Genomic DNA, 22,042 nt, shown 5'->3' on the forward strand with positions numbered 1-22,042 from the left:
CCGTGAGTTGACCCAAAATCCGACTCACTCGACCCGATTGACACCCCTAATTTATAGACTAGGACTGGACCAACGTTTCCATTTTTAGACAAGATTTATTCGATTTTCGGAAAATTAATTTCATTTTAGTGAAAATACAAGTAAAATCCTTATTAATCTCCGTTGAATTATATAAACTTACTTATTTTCGGTTGTTTTAAATATATAATCCAGTTTCTGTTTTTAATATTTATTTTTATTTTTTTATTACATCACTCACAAATTAATTTTATTAGATAGATATGTTACCTGACACTACACATTAAAAATATTATTTTTATATCGAAAATATTACTTTTCATTGTAAGTATGAACTTAATCGATCTATTTCACGGACATATAATATCGTCTTACAGAATACAAACTCTTTTTACTAATATATATCATTATTAATTAAATCTTGCAAAAATAAACAAATTTTTAAAATTAATTAAATAAGTTTGTGTTGAAAATGTGAAAAATATTTGTGTTGAAAATTATAATGTTGAATGTTGAAAATTAGGTAAAATTAGGTGTTGAATATTGAAAATTAGTGTGTGATGATGTATGTAATGATTAATTTATTTTTGGATTATTTATAAAAAAAAATTATAAATAGGCTCACCATTTTTGAAGAAATTCACAATCGAGTTGAGAGAAAAATATTACAAAGTGTGTAGTTTGATAATTTTGAGAGTTTGAAACTTTTACTTTTTCATAACACGTTATCAGCACGAAACTCTAAAAGTCCTCCATATTTTTCCAAGCTCCAAAACAGAAGAAAAAAGTAAGAAAAGTAATAATATTTATTTTACTGTTATTAATTTATTGTGTATATATTTAATATATAATATAATGTTATTATATAATAAATATTAGAAATAATAAAAATAAATTTTTCAAAAACTTGTTATAAATCCTAGGAGGATGTTAAGACGATATCCCACACTCTCGGTAAGGGATACGACAAGTATAAAAGCCTATAAGGTTTTTAAACAAAATAATTTATGACACCACATTATAATAATGTGATATGATATACATAATTATTTAAAAATGATTAATATTATATACACCATATTATTACCATAAAATTATACAAATACATACATTTATTTTTTGTACATCAACGGTCATAAACGGTAACAAAACGGCTAGTTTTTGTCCTATAAATATGATCTCACAAACACATTCAATCACTTCAAGTTTCTCTTCTTCTCTAAAAATTATTCTTCATCAAATTTTTCGAATAAAATGAATATGACTTTCTCAAGGTTATTTTTAATTATTTTGGTTATCATACTCACAAGTCTTGTATTTATTGAAGAATATCATCCTCGTGTGTTTTCTTTATTTTTATGAATGCTTGTACTTGTTGTTTATCCATTACTTTGTATTGCAATATTCATTAACTAATGTAATTGTAAATGATGAATACTTTTTATTGTAATAGGATCAAGTGTTTACCACTATGTCGAATAAAGTTGAATATTTTTATTAGATTTTTAAAACAAAATTATATATTTTTGAAATTTTATTCTGAAAAATAAATCGAATTCTTTCTACTAAACCTAATCCTAGCGAAAAATTATATGAAAAACCAAATAAACAAATCCGAAATAAAATGGATTACTTTTGGTGGGTATCTAAGATAACCTATTTTGTGGGGAAAAATCTAATAAAGATTGACATAAATATCTGAAGTTATAAATAAATTCAAAAATTAAGTTGTGTGTTAGAATCAAACATTTAGTACTAGGTCAAAAATTATAGTTGTATGCTAAGACAAAATTTTATTTCCTTATACTTGTGTCGTACCAGCGCATAGTTCACCTACTTGGATACTAATAAGTCGGGATGTTAGGACCATGAGTTCAAGAAAGTGCGTGTCTATATGCTTGTATTGTCTCGTGTAAGTTAATTCCGTAGATATCAGAGCTATCATTTTCCTACCACCGACTATGTCCCCAGCAGATACAATATTATCCGTTAAGATATGATATCACTCTTTTACGGTCCACCTATCCAACCTAATCAAGCGACACAACGTCAACAGCTTGCACACGAGAACTTTCCAGAAGATCACTCGCCTTAATAATATTCTCACTCATGAACGTTTTATATAACATTTTGTAAAATTCAGAACGCGGATTTTTATTATTCAAAAAATCGATCAAATATGTTTATGAGGTTATTTTCATAAAAAAATGGATAAAACTGGTTATATTAATCCTTTTAGTAAGTTTCAAATATTTTCATATTTAGTTTTATTAGAATTTTCAAATATCAGTCGATCTGTATATTTAAATTTTGTTTTTTTTAATAAATTGGCTAATTTAAACACAAACTAAAATAATCGTATTTAATTCGGGTTTGATTTATTTCAGCTGGTCATTTTCATTTAAAAGAAATTTTCGTCCTCCCTACTTTTTAAAATTACTACTATTTCATTATTAATATATTATTGTTTATTATCAAAATTAATGAGTGTTATAATAAAAAAGATTATTATTATAGTACACTCATTAAAATATAGGCTGGTAATTAATTAAAATCGATCATCAGAACGTGAATAAGCCCATTATTCCGCAACTCCATACTACGATTCTGATTGGTCCACGTCAGTACGAATGACGATTAATCCTCTACAGGTGGCCTAGCGAGCGCCCGTTTCCCAAATCAAAGGTCACACGAAGACGGAGGGAAGGAAGTGCATCATACACGAGAGATCATTGGTCCACGTCATCACCAGTGACGTGATACGTCCGCATAGTATTTTGCTATATAAAATCCCTCCACCTTCAATCACCTATTTCAGATTCTGAAAACCGAAACACAGAGACCAAAAGAAAAATATAGTATTCTCCATTGTTGAAGCTTCACCGATATGGCTGCCGCGTGGGAAAGACGCGCATCTTCGGTCGTCTTGGGGATCATTTTGCTCGGTCGGATTTCCTCTCCTATTTTTCATGGAAATCATCATATTTAGCTTAAATATTTGCGGTGCAGATTAGCTTTTTATGTCTTGGTTTTGGTTCATATTTTCCTTGTTAGCTTCTCGTGTTGCATTTCTGAGAGTAATGTGTTTTTTGTTGTTGTTGAGGAAATGTGATTATATGTCTTCGAGATATGTCGATCCGAGTTTTTGTCGTTGTAAGGTTTTCCATTTTGTGGATCTGGAGTTGTAGATGATTTTATTTTGATTTGGTGGCGATGCTATGATTATATAATGGTGAAGTAATCGTTGATCTGGCGTATTACTTCCTGTTTCGGAGTCATGGTTGTTTTTTTTTTAATGTGCTAATTATGAGAATTTGGGGTTGTTGCCGTTTTTTTTCTAAAAAATCTTAACCTGTGTCCTGTATTTTGTGTATTGAGGTAAGATGAAATGTATTAAATATATCTGTATAATTGAAGTGCATTAGAGTAGAATATATGAGATTATTTTTAGAAGCTAATGAGGAGATAAAATGTTCTTTTTTTGCTATTTAAGCAACTCATTTGTTAGTTGATGTGATTACTCTGACGTGTACCATACAAAGTTACGTAGCATATGACATGATTAAATTCGTTGTAATTAATGTATTGATGTGTTTCTCTTGAAACAGGTAGTTTATTTGCATTTTCCATAGCTAAAGAGGAGGCTGAAAAAATCGGGACAGTTATTGGCATAGACCTTGGCACAACTTATTCATGTGTTGGTGTTTACAAAAATGGGCATGTTGAAATCATAGCGAACGATCAAGGAAACCGCATCACCCCATCTTGGGTTGGCTTCACCGACAATGAGAGGTTGATTGGAGAGGCTGCAAAAAATCAGGCAGCTGTTAACCCCGAAAGGACTGTCTTTGATGTCAAACGACTTATAGGAAGAAAGTAATAAAAAAAAATTTGTGGCATTCAATTCTACTTATTATGTCATCAAACATTAATTACGATTACGATCATGATTATTCTAATTCTCGATACTTTACAGATTTGAGGATAAAGAAGTTCAAAAGGACATGAAGCTTGCCCCCTATAAGATTGTGAACAAAGATGGAAAACCTTATATTGAAGTCAAGATCAAAGATGGTGAGACCAAGGTCTTCAGCCCTGAAGAGATCAGTGCTATGATTTTGATAAAGATGAAGGAGACAGCAGAGGCTTACCTTGGAAAGAAGATAAAGAATGCTGTTGTCACTGTCCCTGGTAAACAGTTTGTCCCCGTGTTTTTTACTTGGAGAGGCAATATTATGTCATTTATTGATTATTTGCTTCATCTTCTCTTTTTGCAGCTTACTTCAATGATGCGCAGAGGCAAGCCACAAAAGATGCTGGTATAATTGCTGGGTTGAATGTTGTAAGAATAATTAATGAACCCACTGCAGCAGCAATTGCTTATGGTTTGGACAAGAAAGGCGGTGAAAAGAACATTCTTGTCTTTGATCTTGGTGGTGGAACATTTGATGTCAGTATTTTGACAATTGATAACGGCGTCTTTGAGGTTCTTGCTACAAATGGAGACACTCATTTGGGAGGTAAGCTGTTTTTTGAGTCTCTTTGACTTTGTTTTAACCTTTAAATATTGATTCCATGATATAATTAATTAAAGCTAAAAAAGGAGAGAAATAATTTTACTTTAGATTCATCTGAAGCCAAATGGAACCTTATTTGGCTATATAATTTATGCTCGTGTATTTCACGTCAAGGTTACCTGATATCACAAATTGGTTCTTTTTCATTTTTCAGGTTGTTCCCTCTCTATAACAGGAATTGAAAATAAAACTACCAATATGATTGTTAAATGAGTCGAGCTGATGCTCCAATCTGCAAGATATTATATTATTGTCTCTTCTCGATGAATTTGCTTGTTTGCTATTTAAAACATCTTGAAATCAAGAGTTTGCTTGTGGGATTACTGCTGTGTCTGGTTTAGCGTTTTGTTTTTGTCCTGGGGTGTTGGGTTAGTTTGAGTACCATTTTAGGAATCTCATATCAGTATTGACACATTTGATTGCCCTCCCAGGTGAGGATTTTGATCAGAGGATCATGGAATACTTCATCAAATTGATAAAGAAGAAACATGGAAAGGACATCAGCCAGGACAAAAGAGCACTTGGCAAGCTAAGGAGAGAATGCGAGCGAGCTAAGAGAGCATTGAGCAGTCAGCACCAAGTCCGAGTGGAGATTGAATCTCTCTTTGATGGTGTTGATTTCTCAGAACCTCTCACAAGAGCTCGTTTCGAAGAATTAAACAATGATTTGTTTAGAAAGACCATGGGGCCTGTGAAGAAAGCCATGGAAGATGCGGGATTGGAGAAGCGCCAAATTGATGAAATTGTTCTTGTTGGTGGAAGCACCAGAATTCCTAAGATTCAACAGCTACTTAAGGATTATTTTGATGGGAAGGAGCCTAACAAGGGTGTTAACCCAGATGAGGCAGTTGCTTTTGGCGCCGCTGTTCAAGGAGGAATCTTGAGCAAAGAGGCAGGTGATGAAACGAAAGGTAATACCTAACATTTTCTTATATTTTCTAGCTGATTTTATCAGTGAGTTGAATTTGTGAAAAGCTTGGATCAAACTATTTAGTCTCTAACTAGTAAATATTAACTCATGTCAGATATTCTTCTATTGGATGTGGCTCCACTGACCCTCGGTATTGAAACTGTTGGTGGGGTGATGACCAAATTGATTCCAAGAAACACTGTGATACCAACCAAGAAATCCCAAGTTTTTACCACCTATCAGGATCAACAAACTACGGTCTCAATTCAGGTAACTGGCATTTCATTTTTGAAAATTTGAATGCATAGTAATGCTTTGCTTATTTTGTAATGGATGACTTGAATTGAAATCCGTGAAAGGTCTTCGAGGGTGAACGAAGTATGACAAAGGACTGCAGATTGCTTGGGAAATTTGACCTGACTGGAATAGCCCCGGCCCCAAGGTTTGTATGATTGTATTTTTTTAGTCTAGCGATATGGCTGAATTTAACCCGACTTGCAATATTTTTCATGACAACTTAATTTGTATTTGAAATTATCATATGTGAATCCAGTTCGAATGTGCTTGAATATGTTGTCATCTGGATTGATGCCTTTAATATGTAGAACTAATTTATGAACATGTTTAAAATCACATAAGCTACCAAACTAAGTCACGAAACAAGCTTTAGATTAATAGCGGTTCAATTTCGACCATTATGTAGTCCTTGGGCAGTTTTTATGGTTTGTAGACTTGATCAGTTGATCTTACTAGTCATGCGTCTTTTCTTTTTGAACAGAGGAACCCCTCAGATTGAAGTCACATTCGAGGTTGATGCCAATGGTATTCTAAATGTCAAGGCAGAGGACAAGGCCTCTGGTAAATCGGAGAAGATCACAATAACCAACGACAAAGGTCGTCTAAGTCAGGAAGAAATCGAGCGGATGGTAAGGGAAGCCGAGGATTTCGCTGAGGAAGACAAGAAGGTAAAAGAAAGAATAGATGCACGTAACAGCCTGGAGACCTACGTCTACAACATGAAGAACCAAATCAACGACAAAGACAAACTCGCTGACAAACTGGAGTTGGATGAAAAGGAGAAGATCGAGACAGCAACGAAAGAAGCCCTTGAGTGGATGGATGACAACCAGAATGCCGAGAAGGAGGATTACGACGAAAAGCTGAAGGAGGTCGAAGCAGTATGCAATCCTATCATCACCGCTGTGTATCAGAGATCCGGCGGCGCCCCTGGTGGCAAATCAGAGGAAGACGAAGAAGATGCCCATGATGAATTGTAGAAGATTGGGTATGTTAAATATTTTAGGTTTGGTTCCTTGATAACTGATGATTGAGAGGGATGAGAGGAACGTGAAATTTTGTTTACAGGAGGACAGGGTACTTGTATTTTAAAGGGATTTTTCATTACATTTCACGCCTATTGGATTTGGATTTTTTATTATTCGATGTCAAAGAGGGGAGTCCTTATTGTGTTGCTAGATTCGGAATTGAAAGAACTTGTTCCTTCTGTTTCGCTTCCCTGTTGTGTGCATAATCTTCATCATCCATCTTTCTACACTCGTCTGCATGTTCGTACACATTTGTATTTATGCATGTTTGTGTACGTACGTATGTGTCTATGTGGGTTCCACTACGTTAGCTTTTTGGAAATTCATAGATTCTATTATGTTACTTTCTTGATTTCATCCTTTAATTGGTGTGCTTAAGCGCGTTGATTTAATATTTTTAATTGAAGTGTTGATATGATGTTATTCATTAGAGATTTTAAAGATAGTGTATTAAGTTAATGTCTGTGAAATAATTCAAATAATTTCTATCGATCAAAACAAAAATACTTATGATATTATCTGAGATATTAATTTTACAACTTTTGCACGTTAAAAATTTCATTTTTTACTCGGTATGATCTAAATCAGTCCGTTTAACAAATAAAAATTCGTAAAATTGTATGAGAAGAGATCTAATTCAATCAAAAATACATTCAAGGGACGACTAATGATATAAATTAGCTTGTATTTATTCACAATTTTATTCTTTATAATTAATAGGTGGATACCATTTTTGAAGGAAAAAAAACATAATTCTTGCACCTGCAAAGTGCATTTCCCCTGTCTTGTGTTATTGGGATTCTTTCTTTATCTTTTATTCTCAAAAGTCCAAAAAGAAACCACGATTTCATTGTCGGGGTCCCCCTTAATGATAAAATGGAAACTCGATGTTGGGATTTTCCGTTAATTGAGGAGTCTGTCTGAAAGCAGAGGAAACTAGAATTCAAACCGTGTCAGCAAAGTTAGCTCCTACCAATCCCTTTACAGAGAAGTAGAGAATCAATACCAATATATTTATTTATTTATTTATTTAACCGAAAAAGAAACAAACTAGGGAGAGAAAATTTGTAGCAAAAATCTAGAATGGGAGCAAATTCATGGCTAGAAATCATAGTTTGAGCACCTTAATAAGATACTAAGTGACATCATTTGCTCTCACCAAAGTCTGATCTAGTCCTACAATCTCAGTAAATTAGTGATTAGATTTTTGAGGTATTGCATACCATGTTCATGTTGTTATTTTGTTTTTGGATTCAACTGCTACATTGTTATGTTATATGTCCTGTTGGAAGTTATTCATTTGCAGAATTCATTAAACTATCACCTTGATTCTTATCCACTTCGTTCTCGCTTTGTATATGGTGTTTCCATGTTTTCTGGTCTCATCTTAATCATGATCGCTCTGAAATATGTACCTTGTATGCAGGTCTTGTCATAGAAGCAATGTTCCGTGGCTATCTTCTTCCTCGAGACTCAAGAGTAAGACCAGGTCGGTTAGTTTTGAAAAACTCGGGCTCGAGGGATTCAACTTCTTGAATTTGACTTAGGCCATAAAAATTTCAGGTACGACATTGCACCATATCAAGAACAAGAGACCTCAATTTTCGAACTGTCCCAAAAAGATTTTGACCATCTGCCCACATAATGAATCCAATGATCTTCGTAATTGGGTAACTACAATCGCTTCACTCTGAGAATTTTGTAAAAGTTCATTCAAGAAATGGCGTCAGGTCAGGACTCGAAAGATCTTCAGTGGGTTCTGAACTCAATGAGAAATGGAAGTCTTGATCTTTACAGTGTTTCTTTCTTTCTTTCTCAAGAGGGTTCCTATTGTTATCAAGAAACCGAAAATTCCATCATTGTCAACCTATCTAATGACGATGTTTCCAGCTTCTCTGAGCTTCTTAAAGCTTTAGGAATGGCCAAGAAAAGTATATTGAAACACATAGAGTTCCACCTAGTAGAATGGAAGATGGAACAAGCCAAAGACCTCTTGTTGCTGCTTGAAAATAACCCAAACGTTAAGCAGTTAGTGTTCACAAGAAACAAGTTTGATGCAGAATGTTTCAAAGAGATAGCAGAGGTTTTGAGGAGAAATAAATGTGTCAAGGAAATAGTGCTGTCTGAATCAGGTATAGGCTCAGCTGGAGCTAGAGCCCTTGCTTCAGTTCTTTCGGAGAATAATATCTTGGAAGAGTTGCAAATATGGGAGGACTCAATAGGTTCGGGAGGCGCAGAAGAACTCTCCAAAATGATTGAAGTAAACTCAACTCTTAGATTATTGACTATTTTTGACTCAAAATCGATCACAGCAACACCTCTGGTTTCAGCTGTTTTGGCGAGGAATAGGTCTATGGAGGTCCATATATGGAGTTTGGATTATAAGAATAAAAGTTCCAAAGTGGTTGAATTTGTACACGAAAATAACACACTTAGAATATACCAGATTGACATCAAGGGTGCTTGTCGAGTTGCTTGTGCCTTGGGGTTGAATTCAACTGTGAGGTCCCTAGATATGACTGGAGTCAAGCTTAAGTCAAGATGGGCAAAGGAGTTCCGTTGGGTTCTTGAACAAAATCGAACCCTCAAAGAGGTGAATTTGACGAAAACATATTTGAAGGACAAGGGAGTTCTATATGTTGCAGCTGGACTTTTCAAGAACCGGAGTTTGGAAAATTTGTACCTAGATGGAAACTGGTTTGGAGGGATAGGCGTAGAGCATTTACTCTGTCCTTTGAGCAAGTATACCACTCTTCAAAATCAAGCGAATACGACTCTAAAGACATTAACTTTAGGTGGAGGCAAGACTAAGATTGGCAAAGAAGGGTTGGCTGCTATTATACAAATGTTAACAAGTAATCAAAGTGTGACATGTTTGGGTATATACAATGACGAGAGTCTGAAGCCACACGAAATAGTCAGAATCTTTAAGAGCCTGGAGAGGAATGCTACTCTAAAGTGCTTATCTTTGCAAGGTTGTAAAGGGGTGAAGGGCGAGCTTGTGCTGCAGCAAATAATGGAGACTTTGAACGTGAATCCTTGGATTGAAGACATCGATTTGAAACGTACGCCACTCCAGATTGCTGGAAAAACTGAAGACATCAGCAAAAAATTGGGTCGGACTGAAAGAACCGAACCAGATATTGATATGCTCAAGAACATGCCTATGATAGTGCCTAAGAGTTGTCGTGTTTTTCTATGCGGTCAAGAATATGCAGGTAAAAATAAATTTTAAAATGTAGTATAACTTAATATATTGATATTGCAAATGGAAATGTAATACTCAGTGTAACATATGCAGGTAAAAGTACATTATGCAATTCCCTATCTCGAAATTTCTCTCCTTTGAAGGGGTCATACCTGGATCATGTAAGGACTCTTGTGGACCCGATTGAACAAGCGGTAAGTACACCAGGAATAAAGATTAAAGCATTTAAAGATGAAGACACAAAGATCTCGATATGGAATCTTGATGGACAACACGAGATGTACTCACTGCACGACCTCATGTTTCCTGGCTATGGTTGCACATCGCTCTTTCTTATCATATCCAGCTTATTCAGGAAGCCTAACAACAGAGAACTGAAACTCGCGAATGAAATAGAAGAGGAACTCCAATATTGGCTACGATATATTGTTTCCAACTCAAGACGAGCTCTTCAGCAGTGTATGCTGCCTAATGTAACCATGGTGTTAACTCATTTTGACAAAATCAATAAGCAGTCTGATGATTTACTTGTTACTGTAAGTTCTATTAAGAGACTGAGAGATAAATTCCAGGGGTTTGTTGAATTATATCCGACTGTGTTCACATTGGATGCAAGATCATCTGCATCAGTGAATAAACTCGGCCACCATGTACGAAAGACATGCAAGACGATTCTTGAAAGGGTTCCTCGAGTTTATCAGCTCTGCAATGATCTCGTGGATAAAATATCAGATTGGAGACTGGAGCATGGAAACAAACCAACAATGAAGTGGAAAGAGTTTCAGGATGTTTGCCAAATCAATATACCATCTCTAAGAATCCACTCAAGACATGACAATAAAGAGAAATTCGAGACGAGAAGGAGAGCAGTGGCTACCTGTCTTCACCATATAGGAGAGTTGATATATTTTGACGAATTGGAATTCTTGATCTTGGATTACGAGTGGTTTTATGGAGAGGTACTTGGTGAACTAGCAAGAGTAACTTTCAAAGGGCAAAATTCTGTAGAAAAGAATGGATTTATACTAAAGAAAGACTTGGAGAAAATTCTAGTAAGAAACTTACAGAGTCATATCCCGGGAATGAAAACAAAAGCTTTTGAGAATTTGGAAGCCCATACTCTTGTAAAAATCATGCTCAAACTCGAAATCTGTTATGAACAGGATCCATCGGATCCAAATTCGCCTCTATTGTTCCCTTCCAATTTGGAAGAAGGCAGATGGAAACATCAAAGATGGCTGGTGGATACTCCGGATGGAAATTATGTGGGAAGACATCTTCAGTGCGACGACTCCCACATGTTTCTCGCAACAGACTTCTTTCCCCGCTTACAGGCAAGATCGACTATGCTTCCTTTCTTTCTTTTTTTTTTGGGTTTTTTTTCCCCTTTGTTCGTAGATGCTCTATAGTCTTGGCCATAATAAAGACATGTTTTGCGGACATGTAGGTACATTTGCACAACAAAGTTATGGGGTTGAAGAACCAACATGGAGCATCATACATCCTTGAGAAACGCCTGATCTCAATAACTATAAACGGGATCCACACTAGAATAGAACTTGGTGAACAATTCGGTTATTATGTTGATGTGCTCGCCTGCTCCACCAAGAGTCCAACAGAAATGCTTAGACTTTTTCAACAGCTCATAATACCAGCAATCCAGAGCCTCTGTCACGGGATCACTCTATCAGAGTACGTTCTTCGCTCCGAATGCGTGAAAAATCTGACACTTCATAGATATAGGAGAAACCAATTTGTTCATCTGCAACAATTAAAGCAAGCATTGCTCTCTCTCCCGGCTGATGCCATTTATGATTATCAGCACACATGGGATTCATATACGGATTCTGGGAGTCTAATTCTTGGCCCTGGTTTTGATTTTGCTCGAGATTTGTTGTCCGATGATGATTTCCAAGAAGTTATTCACCGCCGGTATCATGATTTGTATAATCTTGCCAATGAGCTTCAAGTAACACAAGAAAATGACCCAAATCATCCTCCGGCTATCAGCCAAGAAATAACTAGCTCGGTCGAGCCAACATTTGTCGGGATAGCCAAGGGCGTAGAAGCAGTTCTACAGAGATTAAAGATCATTGAGCAGGAAATCAGAGATATCAAGCAGGAAATTCAGGGCCTGAGATATTATGAACACATGATTTTAATTGAAGTGCATCGTAAAGTGAACTACCTCGTAAACTACAATACTCAACTTGAAGAAAGAAAGGTGCCAAACATGTTCTACTTCGTCAGGACGGAGAACTACTCAAGGCGATTGATCACCAGCGTGATTTCAGGCATGAATGCTCTACGGCTGCATATGTTATGTGAATACAGGCGAGAGATGCATGTGGTTGAAGATCAGATTGGATGTGAACTAATGCAGGTAGATAACATCACAATGAAATCTCTGGCTCCATACATGAAAACATTCATGAAGTTATTGACATTTGCTCTAAAAATTGGAGCCCATTTAGCAGTAGGAATGGGACAAATGATCCCTGATCTCAGCAGGGAGGTTGCACATCTGATTGATTCTCCAGCTCTTTATGGAGCAGCTGGAGCTGCTGCTGCCGGGACAGCAGCAGCAGCGGCAGCGGCTATAATTGGAAATAGAAGCCGGAACTCAAGGGATATGCAGCAGGAACATATCGCTGCACAACAATGGTTAGTGGACTTTCTAAGGGACCAGAGATGTTCAACTGCAAAGGACATTGCTGAGAAGTTTGGATTATGGCGAATCCGGTACAAGGATGATGGCCAAATTGCATGGATTTGCAGGAGGCATATGTGCACACGAAGAATAGAAATCGTCGAAGTACCCATCTGAAATGTATCTTGTAATCTCACAAAATTTATTTATTTTTCCAGCTAAAATCGAACATATGATCATTTGATCTAGTATTCACATTCTTTACCATCTTCGACACCACCTACAACACTGCTAATATAATGGAAATAAAGCGAAAAAAATCTAAAATTTTATTAAGAGCAAAGATCTAACAATTTTATTACAGGTAACTCAGATGGTAATTGGTGCAAAGAACGTTATCATTACAAAAAAAAAAACAAGTTTTAGCGACGTTCTCGCACATTATATATAATAACAACATAAAATTAAGGAAATTTTGCATACTATTTTGTAATTGGCATTTGGGTCAACCTCACACAATTTGTCTGTAGAAATCACCAATTAGTTAAAACAAAAACAATAATCAAAGAGCACAAAAGAATATATGCATACTATATGTATGTATCGAATATATGTTTTATCAGGTGATTAAAAATTATAAATTCACAATTAATTTATGTGTAATATGTGATGTGATGTGATTGTTTTTTTTAAAAAAAACATCGTGATTTAATTTAGATTTGTACACAATATGAAATATTATAATATTAATTCATATGTTATAATTAATTTCACATATCATAATGTGTCAAATGTCTTGTCTTGTCATATTGACCGAAAAACACCGACCCCAAGAGCATACCCTACAATATTTCAATGAAAAATATACTCCACGCTAGAATCGATCATATGACATCAGAGAGTATCAACTCATGTCATCTCAAATTTTACCAACTCACCATGCGTCTAAGGCAACCGTCATATATATGTATCCTATGTATCTGTGCTCTAATTTTTTTTTCTTATTCCACACATTAATTTTTGACATTATTTTAATGATGATGATGATGAATGAATCAGAATATTAGAAGGTAGAAATCCCAAATCACGCCGATGATAACTTATAGTTAATGCAGTTTTACGATTCTTTTTTAAAAATGTTAGATCGAATTTTTATATATGATTGGTTAGTATTTTAAAAAGATAATCACGATTTTACATATAGAATTATTCTTACGATTTTGAGTGGTTTCAGGTGGTTACGACCAGTTTACAGTTTTTTTAATGAAAAATATTAAAACATATATGCTAATTTATTAAAATATAAAATATAGTTGAAATCATACAAAGATAAAACTTGATAAAACAATAATATTCAAGTTAAAAAATAAGTTAATAATTTAACAACACAACACACTCACAACAAAAACGATATTTACACTATTTTATTATTACTTTTTACTTTCAAACTTCCAACAAAATATTGTGGCAAAAGAAATAAATACTCTGTAACGACCCATTACAGGCCAAGTGGACCGCCCATACGGCCCACTGCCCCGATCGACCCAAGGCTATCCCGATCTTGGGCTCCCTCTATGGGGCCTTTTCCCTCACGGGCTTTCCAAAGGCGTCGTACGGGTTACTCATAGAACTCCTCCAGCCCATGAACTGGAGTCTGTGCCTTCCCAGGATCGAACCTAAGACCACATGGATGGGTGAGGACAGTCGTCGAATCTGGTTACATACTCTAATTAGATACTAATATGAAGAATAATTAAGAAAAAGATAAGTTTTCTTAGTAGGAATAAAAATTTTGAAGAGAGTTGAGATATAATGAATAACAACTTCTTTAATAGAATATGTTGTTTAAAAATTAATATAATCCTAGGCCAAATATTATTTCAAGCGGTTTAGGGCGGTGTGGTTTGGTGCGGTTCTTGGCAAAAAAATAACCGCACCGCATGATTACTATTTTTAATCGTGATTTTTATAAAATATTAGAAAACGGTGCGGTGCAATTCGGTTCGGACGGTTAAAAAAAAATTTGTTCACCCCTAAGTACATTTTCCAATTATAACTTATAATTAAGAGAATTCTAATGTTGATTCTTGAAGAGATTAATGTATAATTCAATTAATTCAACTCTAAAAGTTAGTTAAAAAAATATTGTTTAAGTATATATAAAACTCTCAAGCACTTAATCTAGTTGATATGAGATATTTAGCAAATCTCTCACATTTAAGAATGAACATATGGAATTATACAAGATCAAGTTACTCATAAGACAGCCAACACATAATGACGAGTCTGAACTCTAATACCATGTTAAGATTGATAATCAATTTTATATATAAAATTCTTAAGCAGTTAATTCAGTCGATGTGATACATTTAATACACCTCTTACATCCATGAATGAATATTTGGAGCATGGATTGTACAAGATCAGGTTGTCTATAAGACAGTCCAATACATAATAGTGGATCTGGACTATGATGTGATACATGTTGTCCCACATTGTAAAAATTAAAGATTTAAAATGAGTTTATAATGAGCTACAATGAACTTCTATAGAAACTTGAGTTAATAATTTTCGTTAAGTGAGGACGAATACGAAGTAGTTGCTATAGAGACCCATTGTACAGTCACACATGCGCGGGTCCGAGATCAGGACGTGACAGAATGATATCAGAGCCTGTCAAAGGCAATGAACATTGGGAAATAAGTGCTATGCAGATAAAGTACTACGTGCATGAGAGCCACCTCTTGCACATGCAGGGGAAAAATTGATATATGACGGAAGCCACATCTTGAATTTGTAGACAAACGTCAAATAAAATTATCTTAATTTACTAAATTATCATAATAATGTTAAAATAAAATCATTAAACTTCTTATTAAGATAAATATCACTTTTGCTTTTGCTAACTTTTAACACATTGCAGATTTTATTTAATTTCTATGTTTTTTTAGAATACATATTATAGATAATTAATTTTATATCAGAATCAATCATTTATAAATTAATATTGGTTATTAATAATTTTAAAAAAATTGTAACATAATACCATTCAAATAAATATATATAATAAAAAAACATATATAAATAAAATAATATGTGATACTCAGTTAAAAAATTTTATATTTAAAATTGTAATATATAACAAATGATAATAAACTATCAATATAATTCAAATTTATTATAATGATTATATTGATTAAATTTTTTTAAAGATTATATCATAAATTTAGTTTAAAATTTAGAAAAAAAAGAATGTGTATTAATGTCCAAATATATCTAAGATGTACAATGAATCACAAAATTTGACTAAGAAATGTAAATAGATAATTTTTTTACATAAAATTTAGAAAATAAAGAAGAATATGAATTATTGTCCAAATCTATCAAAGATGAACAATGAATAACAAAAAAAACCCTTAAAAAGACATATTAATTTAATTTGCTAACTTAAATGAACAAAGAAATGTAAAAAAATAATTTTTTTGCATAAAATTTAAGAAATAAAGAAGAATGTGTATTAATGTTCAAATTTATTTAAGATGAACAATGAATTTTTAAAAAAGCCCTTAAGATAACTTATTAATTTAATTGACCAACTTAAATGAACAAAGATATATAAGGGAATTCACAATTGAAGTAATATAGGCCAACTTAAATGAACAAGGACATATAAAGAAATTCACAATTGAAGTGATATATATATAAACAATAAATATGATGAGGCGGAAATTACATTAAATTTCAAATTTTATAAGTTTTTTAAAAATTATTGTGAGATTAAGCGTTTAAAAATGCTTTTAGTTTAATATAATTTTAATAACTTGTCAATTAATATATTAAAAATCATATAAACATACAAATTTTGAAAAAAATGTCAAGAGTAATCATTAAAGACCATTTATTAGTGTCTTTCGTTTATTTTAAATTATAGGACTATGTAGATACATTATAGTTACTTAAATATGATTTCCAATAATTATATATAAATAATAATATGTTTAGTTGATTATGATTAATATTTTGACTAAATGCAGATGATTCTGAATTTTACCCTTATCATTATACTTCGTACAATAAAATTAAATGATAACTAAAATATACATGATCAAAACTCAATTTTTACGATAAATATTAAAATTACAATTTTCGTAAAAATTAAGTAGATCGTTTTTACCGATTTTCGAATATATGAGCTATACATTGATATATTAGATAATGAGAAATAAACAATAAATTGTGGTGAATGAAGTTTGATTAGATGTGTAATAAATCAAAGAATTATGTAATGTAGCATAAGTAGAAACCAGAACATTATAACCAACAAATAAGGCGGAATTATGTTACACAATTTGTCCTAACCCCAAATTTTTTCAAATGTTGTGGCTAATTTGTCTGTACTAAACACTTCTACTGCGATGATTTTACTAATTACTAATGCACACCATGCCCCATATTTTTTATGGTGACACGCCATGGCTCTTCATTCTCTCTTTTCTGGAGAGTGCCGTCCACTTGATCTCTCTGATTTATCTCAATCTCTTCACTCTGAATTAAACATTTGTGTATTATGTCTTTTGCATCTGTAGATTTTATTCTCAGGTATATGGCTACGAACTTTTCTATGTATATATTCCCATTGCTTGAAATTTAATCAAGTTTGTGATATATAGCATACAAATTCGTTAACTTGGTTATACGTTTTCATTTGGTGTGCTGAATGCTGAATTTATCTGGGTTTATATTATCTTGGTGTATTTATGGCAAGAAGGGGGGAAATTGTGGTTTTTGAATGGCGGGAAGTTTAGTTAGTGTGATGCCAGGTTCAATGCGTGTGGATTAGGATCCATTCTGGATTTTTTGTTCTTTTATATAGTTTTGAACTGTTTAATGATTGTTTTAAGGTCTTCCTGAACTGGTAATAATATTTGTTTGTTATTGATTGTGTTACTGAAACATTGGTTGTAGTGTTCATGTTTGCTGATCGATTATTAGTCCTTCACCTTGATTTTTTGTTTTTCTGATTAAAAGTTTCACTGCAAAGGCATCAGCACATTGTTTGGAGGCAGAGCTTAAGGTTTTGGCTTTTGAGGAGGGATTTCGGTTTTTTCATGGGTTGAACTCGAGAATCATGGATAGTTTCAGAAAGGACACCAAAGAATCTCGATTTTTTTATGCTCTCGAGCATATAAAACCAGAACCTGATTTTGAATCTGATTTCAAACGATGGGACTATGATGTGTGGATTGGTGCTCCTCAAAGTGTTAGAGATCGTCATGTAAAATTCATTAAATGGATGGAATTGTGGGCAGATGAATTTGGAGGAAAGAATTCTGTACATACATGTGGTGATAGTGAGATTGGTGTTTCTAAGGAGGATGATTAGAGGAATATGGAGGACAATGGGTATATGCTAAGAACTTCAAGTATTGTAGAAGAATTTTCTTCTAGCTGTTCTTCGTCATCAAGTCAGAATATGATTGATTTGGAATCAAAACGTGGAATGGATTTAAGTGACTGTATTAATGGGGAAATTGAGAATGTTTCCATATTTTCTTCTTCGGTCCATAAAATTGTTCAAAGGGAAGCCAAAGCTAATGAACATACACCAAGAACGATGAGTAAATTGAGGGATGGGTGGTGGTGTAAATTATGTTCGATAAAGTGTATGATGGGTGGGAATGTGGAAGATGATAGCATCGAATCGAGTAGTTCTAGCCAAGTTCATGGCACAAGGGTCCGGAAAGTCGATGTTCGCTATAGTCGAAAGAGGTTGAAGGAACTCTCAGCCCTTTTCACAGGACAAGAGATTCAAGCTCACAAGGGGTCGATATTGATGATAAATATAGCCTTGATGGACAATATTTAGCCAATGACGGTCGAGATAAGCTTGTTAAAGTCTGGCGAGTAGTGGAAGATGAAAGATTGAGTGCAATGGACATTCCAGATGTCGATCCATCATGCATGTACTTCTCGATGAATCAACATTCTGAATTGAGACCTCTTGTGGTGGCGAAAGATGAAGTGAAATGTAAAACTTGGCAAAAGACAACAGAGTCCGCATGTATCATCTTGCCTCCTAAGATTTTCCGAATACTAGAGACACCATTGCATGTGTTTCAAGGACACAGTGGGGAGATCTTGGATCTTTCATGGTCGCAGAACAACGTATGAACAGGTTGTGAAACTTATTCTGATATTTTCTAAAACTTGTTATGGTGAAATTAAGCCATAGTTTTCGTTTTGGATTGCAGTGTCTTCTTCCATCATCAGTTGATAGAACTGTTTGTTTTTGTTGGCTTGGAGTTGATCAGTGCCTCAAGGTCTTCCAGCATGGTGATTATGGTAAGATTGAATCCTTAATATCACGATGCTTTTATAACTAGTAATTATTACTAATTTATGGGATGAAATAAAAATGGAAGAATAGATTTGTTCCATAAAGTCCTTTATCATTATTCTGTCTCCTGAAAACCAGTGTAATGCATGCAGTGACCTGCATTCAGTTTAACCCTGTGAATGATGATTACTTTAACGTTTGATGGATGGAATTGTTCGAATTTGGGAATTTGGGCAATTGATGATTGCCAAGTTGTTGACTAGACTGAAACAAGGGACATAATCCTTGGCGGGATTGAAGGTGTTGGCCCGGACCCAGTCCATTTATAATGTTGCATGTTGAAGGTAGTTCGAGATTTTGACTGATTGGGACCGGGTGCAAACAAGCCGAATATCACTCGAATTTTCGTATTTGAGCTAGAGCTTAAAAAATTTAATCGCTTGATTGATTCAAGATTAATCGTCGAGTTTTTTTAAACCAAAATTTAGATTATAGCTCGAGTTTTTGGGCTAATTAAAATTTTAAATATATTTTAAAATTTCTATAAATATGCTGAGGTTTGTGGGGCTCAAATTCCTCTAAAAAAATTTATGTTGATATGGATGAGTTCGGCTCTAATTCAACAATTTTTAAAGTTTGCATCTGGGGTACTGGCCATTCGGTTGGCTACAAAGTTGCATCACTGGAAATGTGGCATCTCATCTTGGTGACATCAACTTCATGGAGTTGATCGAAGGATCTAAAATCTCTTCAATTTATTCATCTATGTGGATTTGGGGACATACGAGGTGATGGTCGACTTTGTTTGAATGAATATGGTAGGGAATAATGTTTTTATTCTGTCAGATGGTCTGAATCGTTAAGAGTCGTGTTATCTGCCATTTTTAAGGTCGGAAAAGGCAATTTTCTGGTGAATTGGCAGCTATTTCTCGAGTAAAATTTTGACTTTCTAATTGGAATTTTCAGCGATAATTGAGAACTGCAGGAAGATTGCGCAAGGAGTTCACTCAGTTTCGGTTTTTACCCGTGATCATGTCTTTATTACGAGCTGCATGAAAATGACATACGCATTCCCGATATTTTTCATGTTTATTTTGGTCGCATTGCCATCGTTATATTCTCAATCATAAAAAGTACCGAATTTGATGGATGAAAACATGTGGGATATTAAGGATTATCGACTCTTATCTTATCATGATTTATGAGATGCAATAAGTAGAACTGTGGAAATTTGTTAACAATATCTCTGTTTTTAATTTCAAATTTTGTGTTGAGTTTGATTGGTGTTCCCAAATCATTATATATGTGATAGGTAGAAACATCAAGCACAGCTTACAATTTCACATCGTTGTAAATTTTTCTTGCCTTATATTACAATCTGTGCAATTTAGGCTCATGAGCACGGAGAAGGATCAGTTAGATTAAGTTGCTTTGTTGTGCTTGTTTTTGTGTGTTTTTTCCCTTTTGGTGGCTGAAAACAGCGGTTCAAGTATTCTGACTTAGTATAAAGCTTGAACTTGGAATTACCTTTATGCTCATTCTAAGCCCAATTTTTGGATTCAAACACATTGTGATGAAAGAAAGTCTAGAGTTTACTGTTAATTGTTTTCAGAACGTGCTTTTGTCAAATTTTTTGTCAAGTTGAACCTCTTACAGCAGTGTAGAGTTTACTGTTAGATTGTTTTTATGACATGCTTTTGTCAAATTTTCTCGATTATGTTGAACCTTTTATTGATATTTCAGCCATATACAACTATTTACAACACAAAGTACCTGGACAAAGGGTACCAAAACAACCTTATGGCTTAGCAAGAGTGTGCGAAGAAGTTTTGGGCATTTTGCTGTCAAAGGTGTGCATCCTATGAATTATTAAGTGCAATTTCACCTGATGACAAAAGGTGTTTAATTCTTGCCATCTTAGTTATATTTCTGAAATGGATTTTAAAATTTATATAATTATATTAGGAACTTCAGTGTGGTGATTGGTCTAAGCGTCCCTTGACAGAAGAGCAGAACATATATGCAGCAGCAGATGCTCATTGTTTAGTTGAGATATTTAATGTCTTCCAAGCCAAGATTGTCAAAGAAGGTTTGATGTTCTTTATTTAGATGGCTAAATGATTAGATTTGAAAGGTCGCCTTTTAGTTTAGTTAAAGTTTTTCGGATTTAATTATTCTGGGTTGAAGAGCTTTGAGAATTCTGATGATTGTAGTCTGGGGGGAAGTACCAAACTCGTTGAAGCTTCAAATGTGGCCTGCACAACTATGCCAGAATTGTGTGGCAGCATAGAGAAAACTACGGTAATTGTAGTATGTTCATCTAAATTGAAATGGTGCAGTTAATTGAAACATTTCAACATAAAATATCTGAAGATCAGCTAGTGTCAAGATGGTTCATCCAAAAGCTATCGAGGCATCCAAAGGATTTCAAGTGATTCCTGACTGTTTGATCAACAAAAAATCTCAAGTTTTGGAAGTGCATGGACTGCCATCGACTTTTGCCAGCTAAACGAGTAAATTTAAGCCGAATGGATTTGGCAATCAGGAAATCCTGAAGAAAAAGGTCGGAATGTTGTTCTTTGATCGGAAAATATAGTCGTTTATAACTTATATATATGTCTTTGACTGCATTATTCTCTTTGTTCATTCGTTTAATAATCAAGAAACGCATCCCTTGATTCAATATAACCACCCCACCAGTAACTTAGAAAAGTTTCTCAAGTCTCACGAATCAGGATCCAAGTATTCAACAGCAAAGTATATAATGTTGGATCAATTTATTTATATGGGCTTATATGTGAATAATTATGTGTTGTGAGTTGTCTATTAAGTTAAGCCCAAAATAAAGTGATCAATTAATGTTTCGGGTTATTGGGCTTTAATGTATCTAATGGGCTGTGGGCCTTTAATGTATAGAGACATAAGTGTAATTTCTGTTTTTATGATGGGCTAAAACAGAAATTTCAGAAGATATTGATAAACATTATCTATAAATATGGGTCATGGTCCCCAGATCT

At 34.1% G+C, this 22,042-nt stretch overlaps 4 protein-coding genes across 17 annotated transcripts; all 4 read left to right on the forward strand.

Moving 5' to 3' along the window:
• Nucleotides 1-2,733: 2,733 nt before the first annotated feature.
• LOC140826460 (luminal-binding protein 5-like) lies at nt 2,734-7,009 on the forward strand. The gene is made up of 8 exons (XM_073188771.1): nt 2,734-2,963; nt 3,627-3,894; nt 3,995-4,209; nt 4,296-4,538; nt 5,027-5,506; nt 5,621-5,775; nt 5,865-5,947; nt 6,284-7,009. Exons 1-8 carry the CDS (start codon nt 2,906-2,908, stop codon nt 6,780-6,782), a joined length of 2,001 nt encoding a protein of 666 aa, XP_073044872.1. The 5' UTR covers nt 2,734-2,905; the 3' UTR covers nt 6,783-7,009.
• An 833-nt stretch (nt 7,010-7,842) lies between these two features.
• Nucleotides 7,843-12,936, forward strand: LOC140826470 (protein TORNADO 1). 3 transcript variants are annotated; one of them, XM_073188793.1, is made up of 5 exons: nt 7,843-8,042; nt 8,257-8,319; nt 8,394-10,048; nt 10,132-11,372; nt 11,486-12,936. In XM_073188793.1, exons 3-5 carry the CDS (start codon nt 8,551-8,553, stop codon nt 12,863-12,865), a joined length of 4,119 nt encoding a protein of 1,372 aa, XP_073044894.1. In that variant the 5' UTR covers nt 7,843-8,042; nt 8,257-8,319; nt 8,394-8,550; the 3' UTR covers nt 12,866-12,936. The 3 variants fall into 3 exon arrangements, with proteins under 3 accessions (XP_073044894.1, XP_073044903.1, XP_073044886.1); XM_073188802.1 differs by having other exon boundaries at nt 8,257-8,309; XM_073188785.1 differs by having other exon boundaries at nt 8,257-10,048.
• Nucleotides 12,937-17,145: 4,209 nt separating this feature from the next.
• Nucleotides 17,146-19,309, forward strand: LOC140826484 (WD repeat-containing protein YMR102C-like). Of its 4 annotated transcripts, none has more exons than XR_012116819.1 (5): nt 17,146-17,287; nt 17,717-17,904; nt 18,459-18,863; nt 18,940-19,030; nt 19,178-19,222. XR_012116819.1 is itself a non-coding variant. In XM_073188814.1 (5 exons), the coding sequence occupies exons 1-5, from the start codon at nt 17,256-17,258 to the stop codon at nt 19,225-19,227; spliced, it is 756 nt and encodes a 251-aa protein (XP_073044915.1). In that variant the 5' UTR covers nt 17,146-17,255; the 3' UTR covers nt 19,228-19,309. The 4 variants fall into 4 exon arrangements, 3 of the variants coding, with proteins under 3 accessions (XP_073044915.1, XP_073044924.1, XP_073044934.1); XM_073188814.1 differs by having other exon boundaries at nt 18,459-18,853; nt 19,178-19,309; XM_073188823.1 differs by having other exon boundaries at nt 18,459-18,853; nt 19,164-19,274.
• On the forward strand, nt 19,307-21,784 carry LOC140826508 (uncharacterized). Of its 9 annotated transcripts, none has more exons than XM_073188863.1 (4): nt 19,307-19,369; nt 20,769-20,875; nt 20,991-21,114; nt 21,239-21,784. In XM_073188863.1, exons 1-4 carry the CDS (start codon nt 19,354-19,356, stop codon nt 21,313-21,315), a joined length of 324 nt encoding a protein of 107 aa, XP_073044964.1. In that variant the 5' UTR covers nt 19,307-19,353; the 3' UTR covers nt 21,316-21,784. The 9 variants fall into 9 exon arrangements, 1 of the variants encoding a protein (XP_073044964.1); XR_012116831.1 differs by lacking the exon at nt 19,307-19,369 and having other exon boundaries at nt 20,791-20,923; nt 21,239-21,326; nt 21,399-21,784; XR_012116823.1 differs by lacking the exon at nt 19,307-19,369 and adding an exon at nt 19,724-19,843 and having other exon boundaries at nt 19,915-20,923; nt 20,991-21,784.
• The last annotated feature ends 258 nt before the right edge of the window (nt 21,785-22,042 follow it).

This window comes from Primulina eburnea, chromosome 1 (assembly GCF_022965805.1).
Source record: "Primulina eburnea isolate SZY01 chromosome 1, ASM2296580v1, whole genome shotgun sequence".
Classification (NCBI taxonomy): Eukaryota; Viridiplantae; Streptophyta; class Magnoliopsida; order Lamiales; family Gesneriaceae; genus Primulina; species Primulina eburnea.